Source organism: Rhinoderma darwinii, chromosome 11 (assembly GCF_050947455.1).
Source record: "Rhinoderma darwinii isolate aRhiDar2 chromosome 11, aRhiDar2.hap1, whole genome shotgun sequence".
NCBI classification, from domain to species: domain Eukaryota; kingdom Metazoa; phylum Chordata; class Amphibia; order Anura; family Rhinodermatidae; genus Rhinoderma; species Rhinoderma darwinii.
The window spans coordinates 53,031,617-53,051,637 of NC_134697.1; the positions used below are offsets into that span (position 1 = coordinate 53,031,617).

The 20,021-nt window shown below is 41.3% G+C and overlaps 1 protein-coding gene across 1 annotated transcript in view; it reads left to right on the forward strand.

Annotated features, from left to right (window-relative positions):
- The window catches only part of TM9SF3 (transmembrane 9 superfamily member 3), a 37,194-nt gene that overhangs the window by 13,824 nt on the left and 3,349 nt on the right, over window positions 1-20,021 (forward strand). The window contains exons 4-14 of the mRNA XM_075841503.1: window positions 614-774; window positions 1,862-1,939; window positions 2,378-2,509; window positions 3,264-3,430; window positions 4,805-4,899; window positions 6,551-6,681; window positions 11,138-11,277; window positions 11,549-11,617; window positions 15,529-15,675; window positions 16,649-16,732; window positions 18,180-18,256. Of these exons, the coding sequence (XP_075697618.1) occupies window positions 614-774; window positions 1,862-1,939; window positions 2,378-2,509; window positions 3,264-3,430; window positions 4,805-4,899; window positions 6,551-6,681; window positions 11,138-11,277; window positions 11,549-11,617; window positions 15,529-15,675; window positions 16,649-16,732; window positions 18,180-18,256 (1,281 nt within the window). The remainder of the gene's footprint in view (window positions 1-613; window positions 775-1,861; window positions 1,940-2,377; window positions 2,510-3,263; window positions 3,431-4,804; window positions 4,900-6,550; window positions 6,682-11,137; window positions 11,278-11,548; window positions 11,618-15,528; window positions 15,676-16,648; window positions 16,733-18,179; window positions 18,257-20,021) is intronic.

The following is a 20,021-nucleotide window of genomic DNA, read 5'->3' on the forward strand; positions in this document are numbered from 1 at the left end:
TGTCTTACAAATACTAATGCGAAATCCCTTAAATACTGCTGTGTGAAAGTGGCCTTACTATGATGGCCAGCAGTCTTAGCTGCATCTCGGTGGTGCTGAATTAGGAAAAGGCTTCTGCAGTATTAGAACTAGAGTGTATTTACAAGCTGGACTGGTCGGCATTATGACCCTCTAGCCACAGTATTTTCATCAGTGTAACGTCCAACTAGATACCGAACAGTGTTTTGTAGCACGCAGGCTAATGTCAGAGTCCCTGAACTAAGAGTTGGTTCCAAAAATTAGTAGGATCTTGTTTCTTTAAGGAGAATTTTTACAATAAAATAAAAATCTTACTCTCTATTCACGAATTGTGGTTCTAGTGTGACTGAGACCTGCCACTACTACTCGTGCTCTCATTCGTGTGTGTGTGTGTGTGTGTGTGTGTGTGTGTGTGTACACGTATGTATATAATTTGACACATCACATACAATTCATTTCAGTGGCATGTGATGCCCAGTCCATTTAAGAATTAATACATGTGTTATATGTAATATAATGTGTGTAACTAGCCTTTTTTTTTTTTTTTTTATTAAGCTGTTGTCTTACATACATTTCTTGATGCTGTTAAATGCAGGAATTGTAGGTGAAGCTGATGAAAATGGAGAAGACTACTATCTTTGGACATATAAAAAGCTTGAAATTGGATATAATGGAAACCGAATTGTAGATGTCAATCTTACTAGTGAAGGAAAAATCAAGCTTGTCCCAAACACCAAGGTTCCAATGTCCTACTCAGTAAGTAAAGTAACAAATGGAACCCCAGCACATACTGAAAGCACAAAAGGATCTAGATGCAAAATATTTATATTTTATTGTAGCACAAATGGCTGCATGATAATATATGAAAATAATAATTAGCGACTTGGTAGACATTTCGGCCAATCCACGTCCATTCACTGTCGCTGACCGTTACATATTGAGGGATTTCGTCCCAACCCTACTAGAACCACACCAAACAATTGAGGAGTGCATCCCAATATTAATTCTTGACTACTCAGTAAGTTGGCAGAATCCATAGATGTTTTCCTCTGATTTTTAGCATTAGATGTTTTGACACCTTCGGATAGTTTTTTGCTAGCTGGAATGAGCGCTCTCCTCTCCACAGCTCTGTCCGTAGCACTGACACGCCCCGTTGACTATTCAGGGGGTTATTTAAATATCGGGCTCCAAATATAACGGCACCGATATCTAAAGAACGGAGGCAGGTAGAAAAAATCATGTAAAGTGCCCCAGGGTTTGTTCAGCCCTCCCCATTACATGCTGCACATGTATGGGGAGGTGAGAGGTCCTCTCTAATGTGTATTGGGGGCCTTCCGACCCTCACTGGAACATGCCGAGTGGAGATTAAGTGTCCGCATGGTGAATTTCAACATGCCTGATCCTTTTGTTTTGCTGGGAGATGTCAGCAGCTTGTCTCCCTATTAAAATAAGCATGTACTTCTGGCCAAGTGTACATGTTTATGGGGAGGTTGAGGAAGATGGCTGTCGGCTGAACAGTTTCTTACGTGTGTGGACTGCTTTACAAGATCTATATGCATTTATGTTGCAGGCTGCGTAAACCTTTCTATGTCTAGGCTCAGTGAGCACAAAACATCTGCAGGGATTTAAAAATGTTTTGCTAAGAACAGGAAAGTTGCAACATCAAAAAAAAACTTACAGTACTCACCTGTTAAAAAAACAGCTTAGAGGACCGTTCTATGCAAAACAATTTAATATGTGAGGATTGAATATTGTCCCCTTGCTATTTGAAGTAAGAGTAACCAGAAGTGAGATTGTATCCTCCTTATGCAAACACTAAATTGCTGTTCCATGTCTCTTGTAGGTAAAGTGGAAAAAGTCTGATGTACGGTTTGAAGACCGATTTGACAAATACCTTGATCCCTCGTTTTTCCAGCACAGGGTAGGTATTTCCCAGAAGGAGACACATTTATCTGGTTTCCTTACACAAGTTCTCACTAGTCATTCATAAACCTTTCTACTGTAAACCTTAACCTAGTTCGAAAAAGTGTCTGCAACGTTGTAATTTCAGTGTAAAGGTACGATAGCATATTTTATCATTATACACACACATTGTCAGTGACTCCCTCTTACTATTCAGCTTTCCTCAGAGTACGGCTCGGATCACGTGTTCTTACAGCGTGCCGTGCACGGCTTTCCGCAAATCGCCACTGCTTGGTGGCACGTTTATTGGCCGCTTGTTTTTTACAGTTGAAACATGTTGACATTCTTGATCCTGACTGCGTTTTTTTTGGCTACGCAGCACAATATTGCAACATCGTCATTTCCTATGTTTATTAACTGTACATCTATTGTTTTGTTTTTTTTTCCTTTCCTATAGATACACTGGTTTTCAATCTTTAATTCTTTCATGATGGTTATTTTCTTGGTGGGATTGGTGTCTATGATTCTTATGAGAACCTTGAGGAAAGATTATGCCCGGTACAGCAAGGAAGAGGAGATGGATGACATGGTATGAATTTTCACATACATTTGCTTGTATGCCCCTAGATCCCCCAAAGTAGGATTTTCTGACAAGGCTATGACATGTCACAAAATCTGCTTCTCGCCACTAATGTTACTGCTAGTTATTTTTCATAAGGTATTTATGGGAACAACGCTAATTTTAGTTAAACTTTAGTGGAAAAAGTGGTATATTAGAAATATATCTGTATGTGGACAGTAAAATATGCCTGACACTCTTTATGGTTTCGTAAACTGCACCTCTGAAGAATCACATGCAACTTTTTTTCGATATGTTTCTATATGTTCAGTATGGGTACTGTTCTTGTTTTTGTATGGAACCAGATGGAGAAAACTAACTCTCTAAGTTATTTTTCTCGTTGGTTCACCTGTAGTATAGGGACAAAAAACATGATTTATAAGTTATCCGTACAGAGGTTTCTCTGTTACGTGGAAAAGTATAAACCGATTTTTTTACTCTTCATTGACTCCGATGGGGAGAAATCTGCCTCCATACTGCATTCGATGAAGCGTGCAACAATATTTATTTTTAACACCGCAGCACACAGTCTGTTCAAAAATGTGTTGTCACAGGGAGGTATGGAAACCTCTCTAGTATAACATTCACAATCTTTACCCCCTACATATCTGGTCTCGTGCATGAGACCTGAAGATTTATCTCATGTCCCGGTAGAAATGTTTTTTCTCTGCTGTCGTACTTGAAAGTTTGAGTGGAATTTTCTGTTTATTTATTTTAACTGCAGGATCGGGATCTAGGAGACGAGTATGGTTGGAAACAGGTCCATGGAGATGTTTTCAGACCGTCAAGCCACCCTCTGATGTTTTCATCACTCATTGGATCAGGATGTCAGATTTTTTCAGTGTCTCTTATTGTAATAATTGTAGCCATGATTGAGGATTTGTATACAGAGTGAGTATGAACATACAAGACTTATCTTCCTACTTGTTTACCCTTTCATTTACCCATATTCAGTTTGTTCAGTACATGCTTAACCCCTTAGTGACCACCTATACGCCTTTTCACGGCCGTCACTAAGGGGCCTTAGGCTAGGCAGTCGCCTTTTCACGGCGGCCCAGTATAAGTCCTGCATGGGTGTTGCGGTCGTTTAACCCTGGCAATGGACTCATTTGGTGTGGTAGCCCAGAGTATCACTTTTTTTGCCCAACATCCCCTTGCATCTGCCTCTCAGGGACGACCTACTCTCTAAGGGTTCAGTCATCGTCCAGTTTTTCTGCGTCACTAAGTTTGATACCAGAACTGTTCAAACCACATTCCAGAGATCTTGTGGTTCTCCGAACAGACCATCACAACTCTGTCGAAGGCCAGAAGCTCTTAACATCTTGTATTTTCCACAGTACTTAGGAGTGTTTCATTGGCTAATATGGGAAGCGACTCCTTCAGTTTCCTTGTCCAGGATTTTGTCTCTTCTCCAGCAGGGTTTGTATCTGGGACTTGACCTTAGGTTCCTCCTTGACGTCCAGACTTTTCTCCAAGGGGGGGCACACATCTGCCTCCTCGTATTTCCTTGGGTTTTAACCAGGGATCGATATGACCATTTGCACTTCATATTGCGCTTTAGGCAGAGCTCTCATTTTACGACTGATGGCTCTATTGGGGGGAAATACCTTACATCCTTCTATACCTTTCTACTGTTGCTTGGTTTTGTGCTCATGTCTCTTTTACCACCCCATGGGATTTCTTTGAATGTTCCAAGGAAATAACTGGATTTTTTGTTGCCTTAAAAACCTTTCCTCGTCATTGTGGGACACAGCGCCTGCCCAATTTTTTACTTTTAGGTGCTAAACCTGTTCACACCAAGCGGAGGTTATTTACCTCTGGTTCTCACATATGGTTTGTTGATCTAATTCTTTGTTGTAACACTAGGTTTTCTCTGCTTCTCCTGTGGCTTATCTACAAACTGGTTTAGTTTAGTGTGTGCAGGAGGGGTATATATCATGGCAGGGGGGGGCTCACACTTTTTTACTTGGTATCCGCCACCAAGTGGTAGCAGCTATACCCAAGGTAGTCACCTGTGTTCCCCAATGAATGTGACGAGAGAAAAGGTTTACGCTAACAAATGTCCAGTTTTTGTTCTGTTCAGCTCTTTTGGGTTACGGCTTGGATATTATTATATGTATTACTCGATGTGACAGACAGCCTCTTTGTTTTATGTGTATTGCATGAAATGTATCTCCTGTTTGCAATGAATTCCACTTCTCTAACCGTTGGTTTTGTTTTTTAATTTTATTTTTAGTTAATCATGTCTTTATTTACTTTCTCTAGGAGGGGTTCAATGCTGAGCACGGCTATATTTGTGTATGCTGCAACCTCACCAGTCAATGGGTACTTTGGAGGAAGTCTCTATGCCAGGCAAGGAGGTAAAGCTATTGACAGATTTCGTATGAATCTTTTGTAACACCGTTACTGATGTAATTAACAACATTTTGCCGAGGTGAATGGTAACATCCAGTTATAAATATATTTATACTCCTTTTTTTTTTTTTTTTTTTATGAGAAATGAGGAACGGCACAGTGCAGAGTTCTAACCAAAGGTTTCCCAGAATTGTTATTTAATGGGGAATGCAAATATTGACCGTCATGTCTTGGGAGTGGACGGGTCCTCTTTCGGCTGGCCATAGACATTAGATGACGGTTACTTATTTCAGCGGTATCTGCTGTATATAGGGGGTAGTCAAGCATGTTGGATTTTAACATAACCAATCCTTCGTTCTTGCTGGGAGATGAGCTACTTCCATTTTGTTACACTTTTAGAAGATGAACTGTAGCTTGTACTGAGTGATGGCATTTAAGTGAGCAACTTTCACCTGTTCAGAACACAGTGATATGTCCTACATTTGGACGTATACGCCAAGAATCGCACCACCATATACGTTAAATGTAGGCTTTGATGGATGGCTTAGCAGTGGTATCTGTCACCATAGCATCTAATGGTGTACGTTAGAGCTGGGTGATTATGATCAAAATCACGATTAATTGAACATGTAACCTTGATTATGATTAATGAACGATTATTTTGGCCACACCTCAATTTGCATACCACACCCCATATTTTCATGCTACGCCATTGAATTAATATAGATCCACTGAGCCTGCTGTATACTACTGTATAGAATATACCCCCTGTCACTGCCACCACACAGTAAAATGCCTCAATGGTGCCTGATAAAAATAATAAAATACATCCTCCCCTAACCCTGTTCCAACGATGAGAATATTTTATCCCTCTGGTCTGTGTGGCTCGGCACAGACAGGCGAGATTTCACTGCCTCATGCCGGTCTGTGAAAAGCCGCGAGGCAGTGACCTCATCACGCCTGTCTGCCCGGAGCCGTGAATGTTAGAGCAATTGTGCTAACGGCCCCTGCTTTACCATTGGATTCAACGGTATCCTCAGGACGCATATACAGTTGAAACACAGGTGAAAAAAGGAAATTTGCAAGATTAATTGCCCAGCCCCAGTGTACGTTAAACATATACGTTAATCAGATACCATTATAGTCTATGGGCAACAGATGCCACTATTAAGCACAATTTAACGCATACGTCGCCCATAGATTATAAACTTTAAACGCATAACTGACGTATATCATATAGTGGCATATGTTATTCATGGGCTTCCAATGTTTAAAAAAAAACAGATTTTACTTGATCCCTCGGTGTGGAAAACGTTATACCGACATCCTCCAAAAAATGTATGCCTGCCGTAAACCATCCTGATGGAGGCCAAAAGGACGCTTCTGACCTCTCAGGCTTATGGAGCCCTATTGACATGTTTAGCGTGTATGTCGGGAGCTTTCCCAAAGTACACGCTAAATGTAGGTACAAATAGTGATGTGCACAGAGCCTAAGTTGCTTTGCAGTCATGCTGTTTCGTGAATCTTTTGTAAAAGATTTGCAACTCCGCTGAAACAATCAGATTTTAGCATTACCGGCACATGTAACCTTATACCTGATTGAATGAAATTCAGCTTTCTTTCATGAAACAAGACCATTTTTCTATTCTTTGTTAGGACGGAGGTGGATAAAGCAAATGTTCATTGGAGCTTTTCTGATACCAGCAATGGTTTGTGGGACTGCATTCTTCATCAACTTCATTGCCATCTATTATCATGCTTCCAGAGCAATCCCATTTGGAACAATGGTAAGTGAATAGCAGCTCTGTATAGTCATGTAGACACTACAATATACAGACGTGCCCCAAAAACAAGTTGTGATAAAATAGAGATTTAAAGACCTTCACCCCTGCTGAACGGCTCACCTGGAAGCTGGAATATAGTAGCCACTTATAGTAGTACTTATAAAGTACTCTTAGTGACTAAGCAGTGTGGCATAGCTACTTGTTTAAATCTGCTAGCAGCCACAAATGTAATAAAATTACACAATCACCACCTGTTAAATCCCTTCTGCTCCAGTGCTGGCTTAGCGTTTTGTACTGTACTCACTGGTATCACCGCTATGGCCAGGATTTGGCTGCAGCAGTTGCCTCTTGGTACAGCACATCACGTCAGTACTCCTGGAATGCAAACACTGGCTGGCGGGGGGCCCTCAGAACATCCATGCTGGAGAGGCAGGGGATATAACGGGTTGGTACCCCCCCCCCCCCCCCCCCCGTCTAAATTACATTTGTTGGTGCTAGTTAGGTCCTGAAGGAAAAGTTTGCCTTTTATTTTCCAAGACATACATGATCCTGACTTTGATAGAAAATACGGATGTGTGAATGCGCTCAAATAGGAACTCTTCAAATCTTTTTTTTCCTTGTAACATAAAAAAATTCAAGTTTACACCATTTAAAATATAGGGCTTTATGTTTATGTTTAAAAACCATTATGTACGGAGCAGATGCCTATGGCAATTCAGGGCACTACTTTCATATATTCTAAACTGCACTGTTTCGGACTCCTTTAACTGTGAGACTGTAATCTATTCACCAACCACTAGATGGCCCCTCTGAGGTTTGCATAATGGACACCGTGCCACCTCATGGCTAAACTATACATAGGCTCTCACTGCCACCCCAAGTCTTGAAGACTTAGAGTAACTACATATGCATCAAACTTTTTATATCTCAGAGACCTATCAGATGTTTGGATCGGTGGAGGTCCAGGTGCTGAGACTCCCACTGTTGCTGAAAGGAAGGTGCAGAATCGCTCAGCTGAGCGCCCGCACCTTCAGCTGTGAAGGGCTCTCCCTGTCAGGCTGAAGATGGCTCTCATAGAACATCTATGTAAGCCATTTACAGGTTGTAGAGGAGCGCCAATCACAGCCGAGGGAGCAAAGCGCTCAGCTGAGCGATTCTGCACCTTCCTTTCAGCAACATTGGGAGACTCCGCACCTGGACCTCCACCGATCCAAACGTCTGATATGTCTCTAAGAAATATCAAAAGTTTGAATGTGTCGTTACTCTTTTTAATTGTTAGAAAATCACTTCACGTTTCCAAGTAGATCTATAGTTGGGAAATAAATATTATTATTTTTTTTGTTTGGGAGCTTCCTGTGTTGTAAGTGGGTTTGATTAGGATTACACTTAGAAAGTGAAATTATATCCTACTGGAATCGCATTTTCTTGGGAATACAAGCAAAGATGGCTATTCATTGCAATAGAGCTGACGTGATATCTGCTGAATATAATCTTTACCAATGCACCATTGCTCGCTAGCACAGTAATCTGCTTCACCGTCCAGGAATGCTTTACATCACAACATTCCCCTGCATTAAAGATTGACGATTGGTTTTGTCTCTGTTTAATCCCGCTCTTTATTGAAGTACACAAGCTCATGTTTAACCCAGAGCACCGTTCTTCATTTCACATGTTTAATTAGGGTCACCCAAGGATTTTTCTCTTAAGAAAAGCATAACATAAGCCTTGCATCTTCCATATCTGGATTTTGTCCAAAGTAATTGTGTGCAGGCGCTTTGCTTACAAATTAGGCTTGTTCTGACTTGTGACATACAGTTAATATTCCATAAGGGTGGGGAATGAACAGCAGCATTATATTTACAGCCACTTTCATTATTAGGTTGCTGAATGTGGGTGCTTGCTTTAGCAAGATTTTGCGGAGGCTGGGAGCTATACCAGTGCTCTAAAACAGTGTTAACACTAGAAGGCTATGTTCACACAGGGTGTAAAAGTACACAGCGTATCTGCCCTTGGGGTGCAGTTTTTCAGGCGGAGTGTTTGCTGCGAAAATAGCAGGTTAAAAAAAAAAAACTTATACTTACCCGTAGTCATGGCGACACATCCTTCTGATGTCATGCAGCCCGGCCGCCTGGGATCACCTTTCAGCCCACGTGACTGCTGCAGCAGTCACGTGGGATGAAATGTCGTCCCAGGAGGCTGGACTGCATGACATCAGATGGATGCGCCGCCATGACTACGGGTAAGTATACTTTTTTTGGGAGTTTTTTAAGTTGATATTTTTGCAGCGGAATACTTGCTTGTCCGCTGCAAAAATTGCAATATCTGTTACTTGCTGTTACCTCCCCATTGAATTCAAGTGGGAATAGCCGCAACAAAAAACAGCTATTCGGCAGCATAAATTGAGATGCTACGCATAAAAAAACTGCACCGCTGGTCAATTTATAAACGGTTTTTTTTCCGGCTGATTTTTTTATGCAGCGTGTGAGATTTGCTCAAATATTATCCACTCTGCTTTTACTGTGTTATGCTGTGGATTTTCCACAGTGAAATTTGTGTGCAAAATCTGCAGTGCTTACGCTATGTCTGAACATACCCCAGGGTTCAGTGCTGGGACCACTATTATTCAACTTATTTATTAATGATATAGAGGAAGGGATTAATAGCACTATTTATATTTTTGCAGATGACACCAAGCTATGTAATATAGTTCAGACTATGGAAGATGTTCATGAATTACAGGCAGATTTAAACAAACTAAGTGTTTGGGCGTCCACTTGGCAAATGAAGTTTAATGTAGATAAATGTAAAGTTATGCATCTTGGTACCAACAACCTGCAAGCATCATATGTCCTAGGGGGCGCTACACTGGCGGATTCACTTGTTGAGAAGGATCTGGGTGTAATTGTAAATCATAAACTCAATAACAGCATGCAGTGTCAATCAGCTGCTTCAAAGGCCAGCAGGATATTGTCGTGTATTAAAAGAGGCATGGACTCGCGGGACAGGGATGTAATATTACCACTTTACAAAGCATTAGTGAGGCCTCATCTAGAATATGCAGTTCAGTTCTGGGCTCCAGTTCATAGAAAGGATGCCCTGGAGTTGGAAAAAATACAAAGAGCAACGAAGCTAATAAGGGGCATGGAGAATCTAAGTTATGAGGAAAGATTGAAAGAATTAAACCTATTTAGCCTTGAAAAAAGACGACTAAGGGGGGGACATGATTAACTTATATAAATATATTAATGGCACATACAAAAAATATGGTGAAATCCTGTTCCTTGTAAAACCCCCTCAAAAAACAAGGGGGCACTCCCTCCGTCTGGAGAAAAAAAGGTTCAAGCTGCAGAGGCGACAAGGCTTCTTTACAGTGAGAACTGTGAATCTATGGAATAGTCACCGCAGGAGCTGGTCACAGCAGGGACAGTAGATGGCTTTAAAAAAGGGTTAGATAATTTCCTAGAACAAAAAAATATTAGCTCCTATGTGTAGAAATTTTTCCTTCCCTTTTCCCTTCCCTTGGTTGAACTTGATGGACATGTGTCTTTTTTCAGCCGTACTAACTATGTAACTATGTATGTAACATGCCCTTAACGGTATCCATACTGGCAGTAAACCTTAAACCTTTATGGAAGTTTGGATAAAAGGTTGAAATACTAGGGATAGAAAATACAGTGGAGGACCCAGACTGTAATGCACAATGAAAGCTATAATCTGGCATACATTTATTATAATTTATTGCTGCATGACATTAAGAGAAGAGTGGATTTAGCACTTTTAACCAGCGCTTGATCTTTCATGTGTTCACATGTATTTCCCTCCCTTGTCAGATACAATAATGTGTAGTCAACACGTCTTTCTTTGTTATGTGATGTGGTGTTCAGGGTTTTTCCCGTATTACTTTATCCAGCAGTTGCCTAATGTAGTTCCTTTTATTTAATTTTTAAGGAAATTGTGGCACTTGATTCATGATGTGTATTTTTATGTGACTGTTAAAGTGTAAGTAAACTTTCAACAAACTTCTGACCTGTCATGTTGACATGTGAGAAGTTTTGATCAGTGGGGGTCCAAGTACTGATTCTCCTACCGATCGCTTAAACGAAAACGGCAGAAGCGCTCGGGTAAACGCTGAGCCGCTTGGTTTCTGATCGGCTTTCCGAAAAAAAGCCGTTCAGAAACTAAGCCGCTCGGCACTCAACCGAGCGCTTCTGCCGTTTTTTGTTTTAGCGATCGCTGTGGGTTTCAGTGCTCGGACCCCCACCGATCAAAACTTCTAACATGTCAGAAGTTTTGAAGGTTTAGTTATGCTCTTTATATGACAGCAGATGTGATAACCCTGAGAGCAGCGCCGGTGATTAAGACACAGGAAATGTACCAAACAGTCACTGGAATGAGCGTTTGAATCCCAATGTCTGAAGTAAATGAGCGTTTACTAATTCATTTCATTCTGCTGTCTCAGGTCGCTGTATGCTGCATTTGTTTCTTTGTAATACTTCCATTGAACCTGGTGGGCACAATTCTTGGTCGAAATTTGGCAGGACAGCCAAACTTCCCTTGTCGTGTCAATGCAGTTCCCCGGCCTATTCCGGAAAAGAAATGGTAAGGGTTTTCTTTTTTTATAAAGGAAGTACACAGTACCACAATGTCTTGTACCAACACTCTCTAATCCAGGTTGTACAATTTAGGAAAGCTTAGCTGCCCCCTCTATGTAGCCAAGCAGCAATCACGTTTTTAGATGTATCACTCCAACCGTTATTTACCAGCACTCATAAGCCTTGTATTTTTATTTATTTTTTTCTACTGAAAACTAGTAGTTCAGTTTGATTCCTAAGCAGATGTGAAAAACCTAAACTGTTTCTGGCCTTCACAGGTTCATGGAGCCAGCTGTCATTGTATGCCTGGGCGGAATACTACCATTTGGATCAATTTTTATTGAAATGTAAGTGATGTTTATTTCCACAGCACGGTTTCATGTGTCATACTACATGCTTGTGTTTTCTCCATTGCAATGCTGTTATTGGTGGAGCTTCCAGGTTCTGCTCAAACGTGTTCATTTTATTTAGTGTTCTACATGATAAAGGGCTAGTCAACCTCAAGATCAAGTAGCCTTATTTAAACAAAGACCGTTGTGCATTTTGGCATATGCAGTGTAGTTTTTTTTGTAATGGTGAAAACATTTGTTTACATATTTGTAAATATTATTTGAGTAATTTTTGATTCAGACATAAGGCCTCATTCACACGGCAGGGTTTCCCGGCCGGGTGCCGGCCGTTCATAAATCGGCCGGCACCCGGCTGCATTAGGAATAATAGACCCCTAATGGGGCTATTCACACGACCGATTTTTTGACGGCCGGGAAAACCGCCCGTTAAAAAATAGGACATGCTCTATTTTCGCCCGGGTACCCGGCCGCCCGGCTCCCATAGAAGTCTATGGGGCCGGGTAATACCCGGCCATCACCGGGATGTGTCCCAAGTGACGGCCGGGTTTTCCGGCTCTTGCGCTCTATCTCCTCCTCCTCACAGCGCAGAGTGCATGTGAGGAGGAGGAGTTGATGCCATTCTGACGAATGGCATCGCTGTACACGGTGTGGCAGGGCCGGGTGTACAGCAGGTGGAGGGAGCGCTGCGCTGGCTCCCTTCTCCTGCTTGTTTTAAAAGCGCCCTGGCCCGGCGACACCTTTGATGGCGCCGCTAGCAGCTGCAGCAGCTACTACTGTAGCGACGCCACTATAGCAGAGCGGGGAGGTATCTCCCCGCTCTGCTATGTGCTAGCCGCACTTTAGCTCCTTGAAGGAGCGGAATCCCCGTGTGTTCGGGGATTCCGCTCCTGGACAGAGCGCTTGATGTCTCTGTCCATATCTGGGCAGTGACATCAGGGGAATCTCCTGAAGCGGAATCCCCGAACACATGGGGATTCCCCTTCAGGAGATGCCGATGATGTCACTGTCTGGATCTGCCCGGCACGGATGCAAAACTTTATGCAAACCGGCCGGGCAGAATGGCCGATTTTACCGGCCGGCGCTCGGATGCGACCCGGTCGTGTGAATCCCGCCTAAACCCACAGTTTTTCCATTGTAAATATATATATATATATATATATATATATATATATATATATATATATATATATATATATAGGTGGCTCCACATGTGCTCAGCTGTTTCCGTTAATCCAATGAAAGTAGATGGGGAGTGCTGCGGCCACCTCTGTTTTGTTCTCTGCCTGGAGTCCCATGGCATATACTGTAGATATTCTAAATGTCTAAGATGGGAATACCCCTTCAAGGCTACAGTCACACAAACGTGACACATTAACGCACGTAAAGCTCTCCGTGTGCCTTGTGTTTTTGCATCAGTGTGCTTTGCGTGTGGCATGTGTTTTTCAAGCACTTTGGGGGAAAAAAAAGTGCTTCCATGTAATGAGTGAATCACAGACAGCACACGGATGTGCGTCTGGTTTTCACGCACCCATTGACTTCAATGGGCGACATGATAACGCACCAATATAGGGCATGCATTAAATTTCACGCAACTGAGAATCACTTCGTAAAAACTCACGCATGTGTGAATGGCTCCATTGATGTCAATGGGTCCTGGTGCTGTGCGTTGTTTTAATGCACAGCACATGGATGAGAATCATGCTAGCCTGAATGAGCCCTAAGGGTATGTTCACACGGCCAAATTTCAGACGTATACGAGGCGTATTATGCCTCGTTTTACGTCTGAAAATACGGCTCCAATACGTCGGCAAACATCTGCCCATTCATTTGAATGGGTTTGCCGACGTACTGTGCAGACGACCTGTTATTTACGCGTCGTCGTTTGACCGCTGTCAAACGACGACTCTTAAAAATACAGCCTCGTCAAAAGAAGTGCAGGACACTTCTTTCAGACGTTTTTGGAGCTGTTTTCTCATAGACTCCAATGAAAACAGCTCCAAAAACGAGTTTGTAAAAAAATGAGTTGGTAAAAATGCGAGTTGGTAAAAAAACGTCTGAAAAGCAGGGTCTGTTTTCCCTTGAAAACAGCTCTGGATTTTCAGACGTTTTGGTTGACTACGTGTGAACATACCCTAAGGCTACCAAAGCTAAATGTTAACCCTTTCTTGACCGGGGATGTTTTTTGGAGTCCTTATACCCAGAGCAAACTTTTAACTTTTGGAATGCTGCATTGTAAAAGTGAATAAATATAAATGTGTATATAGGACTTATTTAGCGAAAAATAGTAAAACCAGAGAAAAAAAAATTAATTCTAATATTTTCATGTTCTGGTTCTAATTCTCACTTGCATAGCGATGTCAACTGTGTACATTGAGTCTCGTATTACATTTCTATACTGCTGATAAAGATTTCAATTTTTCAACTTTTAGCCGCAGCCTCTATATGGATGACAATCAACCAAGTATAAAGTTTTTTGTTTTTTTAGGGAAGGTCCAAAAGCAGATAGGACCTGGGTATATCAGACAAAAAATTGGTGCCAAGGGATAATTATTGTATGTTTGGAGTAATGTACATTCAGCGTGATAGGAACGTATAAAAGCCTGAGCGCCTGGTGCCCATGGAAAATGCGTTCGTGTCACACAGGATACCTAAAATTGGTTTATCGGTTCGGAGAGGTGTGCACCGTTTTGGGGATATTTTTATTTTATTTCCTTTGATCTGTTCCCTGCTTTCCCCATATACAGATCATTGATATCAGTTATCTAATGGCAACAGCCCATTAGATCTGTTATCAGTGATCTTTATGCAGAGCAGACACAGATTGCGTCTTCTCTGCATGCCTCCAAGCCTTTTTCTGCACAGGGAATTCCTGTGATGTCATTAATAATGTACAGGGGTTCCCTGGTAACAGACAGAATTGAGCATTGGCTTCTGCCTTCAGGAACCCAATTCTGAATATGAGCGCCATGTTCAGAACTTTTAGTGACAGGGAAATGCATTATTTCAGTTCCCTTTCACAACACAGGAGCAGGCTGTCAGTGTGACAGCCAGATCCGGTCGATGGCATTGCGTACAGGCACGCGCAGTGCCATCAAACTCTGCAGGTAAATTAAGGGCTTTTAGCACAGGGTCTGTACAATTAGCCCGTTAATTTACGTGGGGCTGGCAGGATGGAGCTAAAAAAGTATTTAACGAGCTGCCATGTAACATTTAGTTACTTTTTATTTAGTTTAGTCTCGATATTCGTTATTCTTGCAGTTTTAAACAATGTAACTTATTTGAGTTAATAAGGTCTGTTGGATCTATCACAGCCTTGTGGCTTCCGTTCTCCGCTAAAGCCGTGACACAGATGTGAACAGAGCCTTAAAAAGATTTCCTTTCCAATATTTGTGTGCTTGAGACTTGAATGACCTATTCTCCCTGGCAGGACTTTCGGTCAGAGTACAATTTCATCTTCCCAGGGCTTGTATTAAAAACAAAGTTATATTGTGTTCATACTTGCATTGTGGGCTTCACTCATAACGGAGGCCACAACACTGCCGCATCCATCATATGATGGCTACTACTGGTGCCCGGTGGACCCTTACTACGCCGGACCGCATTGTATCTGTTGATTTGACAGAATCGGCAATGGAGCCTGTGACGCAGATGTGAGCAGAGTCCTAGGGAACAGATTGCTAGCTCAACACGGAGTTTAACAGAGGTTATTTGTGAGGCCATTTGTCTCCTTCCTTGTTTCAAGGAGATTTTGCCAAGCATTAGTAGGATATCCATAACATGTCATCGTTGGTTATAAACTAGAAATAAATCCCAAAAATTGTAATTATGAATTTAAGTGGTTTTCTAGTTCATTGAGGGATGTCGCAATTATAACTCTTTTTTTTTTCCTCCCCCCCCCCCCCTTACAGGTATTTCATCTTTACTTCCTTCTGGGCGTATAAGATCTACTACGTGTACGGTTTTATGATGTTGGTACTGGTCATCCTTTGCATTGTGACGGTCTGTGTGACCATTGTATGTACATACTTCCTACTAAATGCTGAAGACTACAGGTGGTAAGTTATTGAACTATAAAATTAAACCAATTTGACAAACTCCCAGTGCACACGATTAACCCCTTGCTGACATTTGACGTAACTACGTCTTTGTCTGCAAGGGATTCCTGGAATTTGCCCTAGAGAGGCTCTGTCACCACATTATAAGTGGCCTATCTTGTACATGATGTGATCGGCGCTGTAATGTAGATTACAGCAGTGTTTTTTATTTAGAAAAACGATCATTTTTGATGGAATTATGACCTATTTTAGCTTTATGCTAATGAGTTTCCGAATGGACAACTGGCCGTGTTTTACTACATGACCAAGTGGGCATTGTGGAGAGAAGTGTATGACGCTGACCAATCAGTGACCAATCAGCGTCATACACTTCTCTTCATTTACTCTGCACATAGCGATATAGCTAGATCACTATGTGCAGTCACATAAACACACTATAACATTACTGCAGTGTCCTGACAATGAATATACATTACCTCCAGCCAGGACGTGATGTGTATTCAGAATCCTGACCACTTCTCTGCACTTATCTGTGATTTACAGCACAGCAGGCGCAGTCTCGCGAGATTACGTTGGAAGCTGTCATTTACAGTGAGATCTCGCTGTGCTATTCTGTAAATTCTGTTTTTCACGGCAACAGCCTAGTCTACTACGCAATTGTTTCCGTGAGGACAAAAACAGAACGGCGGTAAACTCACACCCAACTGAACGAAAAAAAATGCCATTGAAATCAATGCTAATGCAAACGGAAGCGATAGTTTCCATTTAGCTTTTCGTTCATCTGCTCCTGATGGAAAAGTTGAATGGAACATTTGAACGGAGGCCAGCGCTGATGTGTTAAATACTTCTACGTACCATTTTGATAAGAGGTCCGTATGTTTTATTTTTTTATGAATCTTTGGTATTTGTACATTTGGTTGCTGCAAAACTGTGTGGATTAACTAATTACTTTTTTTTTTTTTCTTTTTATCAGGCAATGGACAAGTTTTCTTTCCGCTGCCTCCACTGCAATTTATGTTTACATGTACTCCTTTTACTATTACTTTTTCAAAACAAAGTAAGTCTTTTCTGCATAGTTTTATTCGTCTCACATTTTCAATTGATTGAATTAAATACTGAATGTGCAGTTATCGGCCCCCCATAGTGTCTGATGGTGTAAAGAAAAAAATTGCCTGGCCTACATTTCCCCACAACTCTTATTCTGGACCGCTTTTCTGAATGGAATGTGCTGGGGAGTGAGGGAGTGATGTCAAGATCTGTGCCTGCCTGTTAACCTCAGCTTCGACCTTCCGTTTGGCTTTCCGTTCATGTCAAAGGAAAAGACAATCGTAAAGCATAGTTTCCGTTTGCATTTACCATTGGTTTCTATGGTAATGTGCTACGCTATTCTTTACCATACAAAAACTAACGTAACGGATACAAACTTATTTATACTGAAACAGAATCAAATACCATTGAAATCAATGGTAAATGCAAAGGGGAACTTGTCTTTCCCTTGGTCTTCTTTCCCTTGGTCTTCTTCTTTCCCTTGGTCTTCTTCTTTCCCTTGGTCTTCTTCTTTCCCTTGGTCTTCTTCTTTCCCTTGGTCTTCTTCTTTCCCTTGGTCTTCTTCTTTCCCTTGGTCTTCTTCTTTCCCTTGGTCTTCTTCTTTCCCTTGGTCTTCTTCTTTCCCTTGGTCTTCTTCTTTCCCTTGGTCTTCTTCTTTCCCTTGGTCTTCTTCTTTCCCTTGGTCTTCTTCTTTCCCTTGGTCTTCTTTCCCTTGGTCTGGAAGCTGATGTGAACTGGCCCTTACTCTTCTGATGGTTATAGGCGTGAACAGAGTTTTGCTACAGATTTGTAGCCGAAATTTCTGCAACTGTCCTTAATCAGAAATTTTCTCAACAAATCTGTTATATGAACATTACACCCTTAGACTACGGCTTTCTCCGCCCCATATTACCACTGGAGGGCAGTAGAAGTCAAAGTCACGACCACATCCATCCCCATGACTGTCATCAGGATTGTGGTAGTGATTAACTGCTTACTAGCACAATCCTGGTGAAAAACTGATGTCAAGGTTATTAAGCCCTGACCGCCTTTAAAATGACTGTCCTGCCAAACAGTAGCATCAAACATGCTGATCACGTGTAGTGCTCCTCTTTTGTAATACTCTGTGTGTTTTCAAAAGAGAAAACTGGTAAAGAGCCGACTATGCTAAGAAACAAACATTGGCGTCTCCATTGACGGTTCTTAATACGATTATTCTACCCTCAATTCTGTTCTGACGTGTAAACCAAGGCTAAATAATTACTAGAGAGAACTAATATGTAATTTGCAAACCTCTTGTCTTTTACACTGTTCTGTGCAATTATCAAATGTTATATAAAAGGTCAATTGACACTTTGGAGATTATAGCTAGTTTACATGTTTGTTTTTTTTTGTTTTTTTTTTTATTTTTTATTTTTTTTATTTTATTTTTTATATATTTAACACTTTTTTTTTTTTTTTTTTCTCCCTTTTGCTAGAATGTATGGATTATTCCAAACATCATTTTACTTTGGATATATGGCAGTATTTAGCACAGCCTTGGGAATTATGTGCGGTGAGTATTTAGCAGCTCGTTCAGTAATTTTGACCTGTGTCTCTTTTGATTATTGAATACCACTGGAAACCCATTGATATTCCCTGTTCACGTGGATTGATGAGGTACAATCTCATGATTAAGATAGAATGACGAACTCTGTAGAAAGGGCACCGTGTAAAGAAGAAATACAGAGGGCTCCATTTATCTAAACGATCCAAAAGAAAAGTGGCTTTGTTACCCATAGCAACCAATCAGAACTTTTTTTAATTTTATTTATTCAAACACAATTGTTCAATACCACAAACCAATAACATTCAGTGAGACCGGTTTATAAGATTGCTTCCGCATAAGCCGAAGATGAGGAAAATAAAGTGTCAATCGAAGTGATATAATTGGCCGGAATATAGCATAAACATTAACCCCTTAATGACCAGCCTATTTTGGACCTTAATGACCAAGCCATTTTTTTAGTTTTTCCATCGTCGCATTCCAAGAGCTAAAACGTTTTTATTTTTTCGTCGACATAGCTGTATAAGGTCTTGTTTTTTGCGGGACAAGTTGTACTTTTCAATAGCACCATTTTGGGGGACATATTATTTATTGATTAACTTTTATTTGGGGGGAAATAGAAAAAAACTGAAATTTCGCTACACTCTTTCGCGTCTTAAATCTGCGCCGTTTACCGTGTGGTATAAATAACACAAACTTTTTTCAGCGGGTTGTTACGATTGCAACGATACCAAATTTGTATCGTTTTTGTATGTTTTACTACTTTTACACAAACTCTTTTTTTTCAAAATTATTTGTTTTTGTGTCTCCATATTTGAAGAGCCGTAACGTTTTTATTTTTTTGCCGATGCGGTTATATGAGGGCTTTTTTTTTGCGGGACGACTTGTAGTTTTTATTGGTACCATTTTGCAGTGGATGCGACTTTTTGATCACTTTTTATCACATTTTTTTAAAGTCAAGATTCACAGAAAACAGCAATTTTTCCATAGTTTTTTATTACATTTTTTACGGCGTTCACCGTGCGGGTTAAATAATGTAATAGATTTATAGTCGGGCTCGTTACGGACGCGGCGATACCAAATATGCGTAACTTTTTAACTTTATTTAGTTTTTTTAATAGTAAAGCATTTTGTAAGGGGAAAAGCTGGGTTTTTCATTTTTTTTTTTAATTAACTTTATTAAACTTTTTTTTCACTTTTTTACTAGTCCCATCAGGGGACTATAATATGCGATTCTGCGATCGCATTTATAATACACTGCAATACTTGTATTGCAGTGTATTACTGCCTGTCCGTTTAACACGGACAGGCATCTGCTAGGTCATGCCTGCGGCATGATCTAGCAGGCATTCACTCCAGGCAGACCTGAGGGCCTTTATTAGACCCCCGGCTGCCATTGGAGACACAGACACTCGGCGATCGTATCGCCGGGTGTCGGTGGGGGGGGAGAGGGAGCTCCCTCCCTCTCTCCAAATCCACTCAGATGCGGTGCTCGCTATTGCGCACCGCATCTGAGGGGTTAAACGGGTGAGATCAATACTAATATCGATCTCACCCGGCAGAGCAGGGACGCCCCCAGCCCTCAGCTGCCTCTAGCAGCTGAGATCAGGGAGATTTGACAGCTCCCTGCTCTGTAAACTTATTTCGATGCCGCGACGTAAAAAGTATATGGCATCGGAATAAGGACCGTTAGTGACCGACGTAGAAACACGATGGGCCGGTCACTAACGGGTTAAGGCCTTATTCACACAAACTAGATAATGAAGTGATGGAC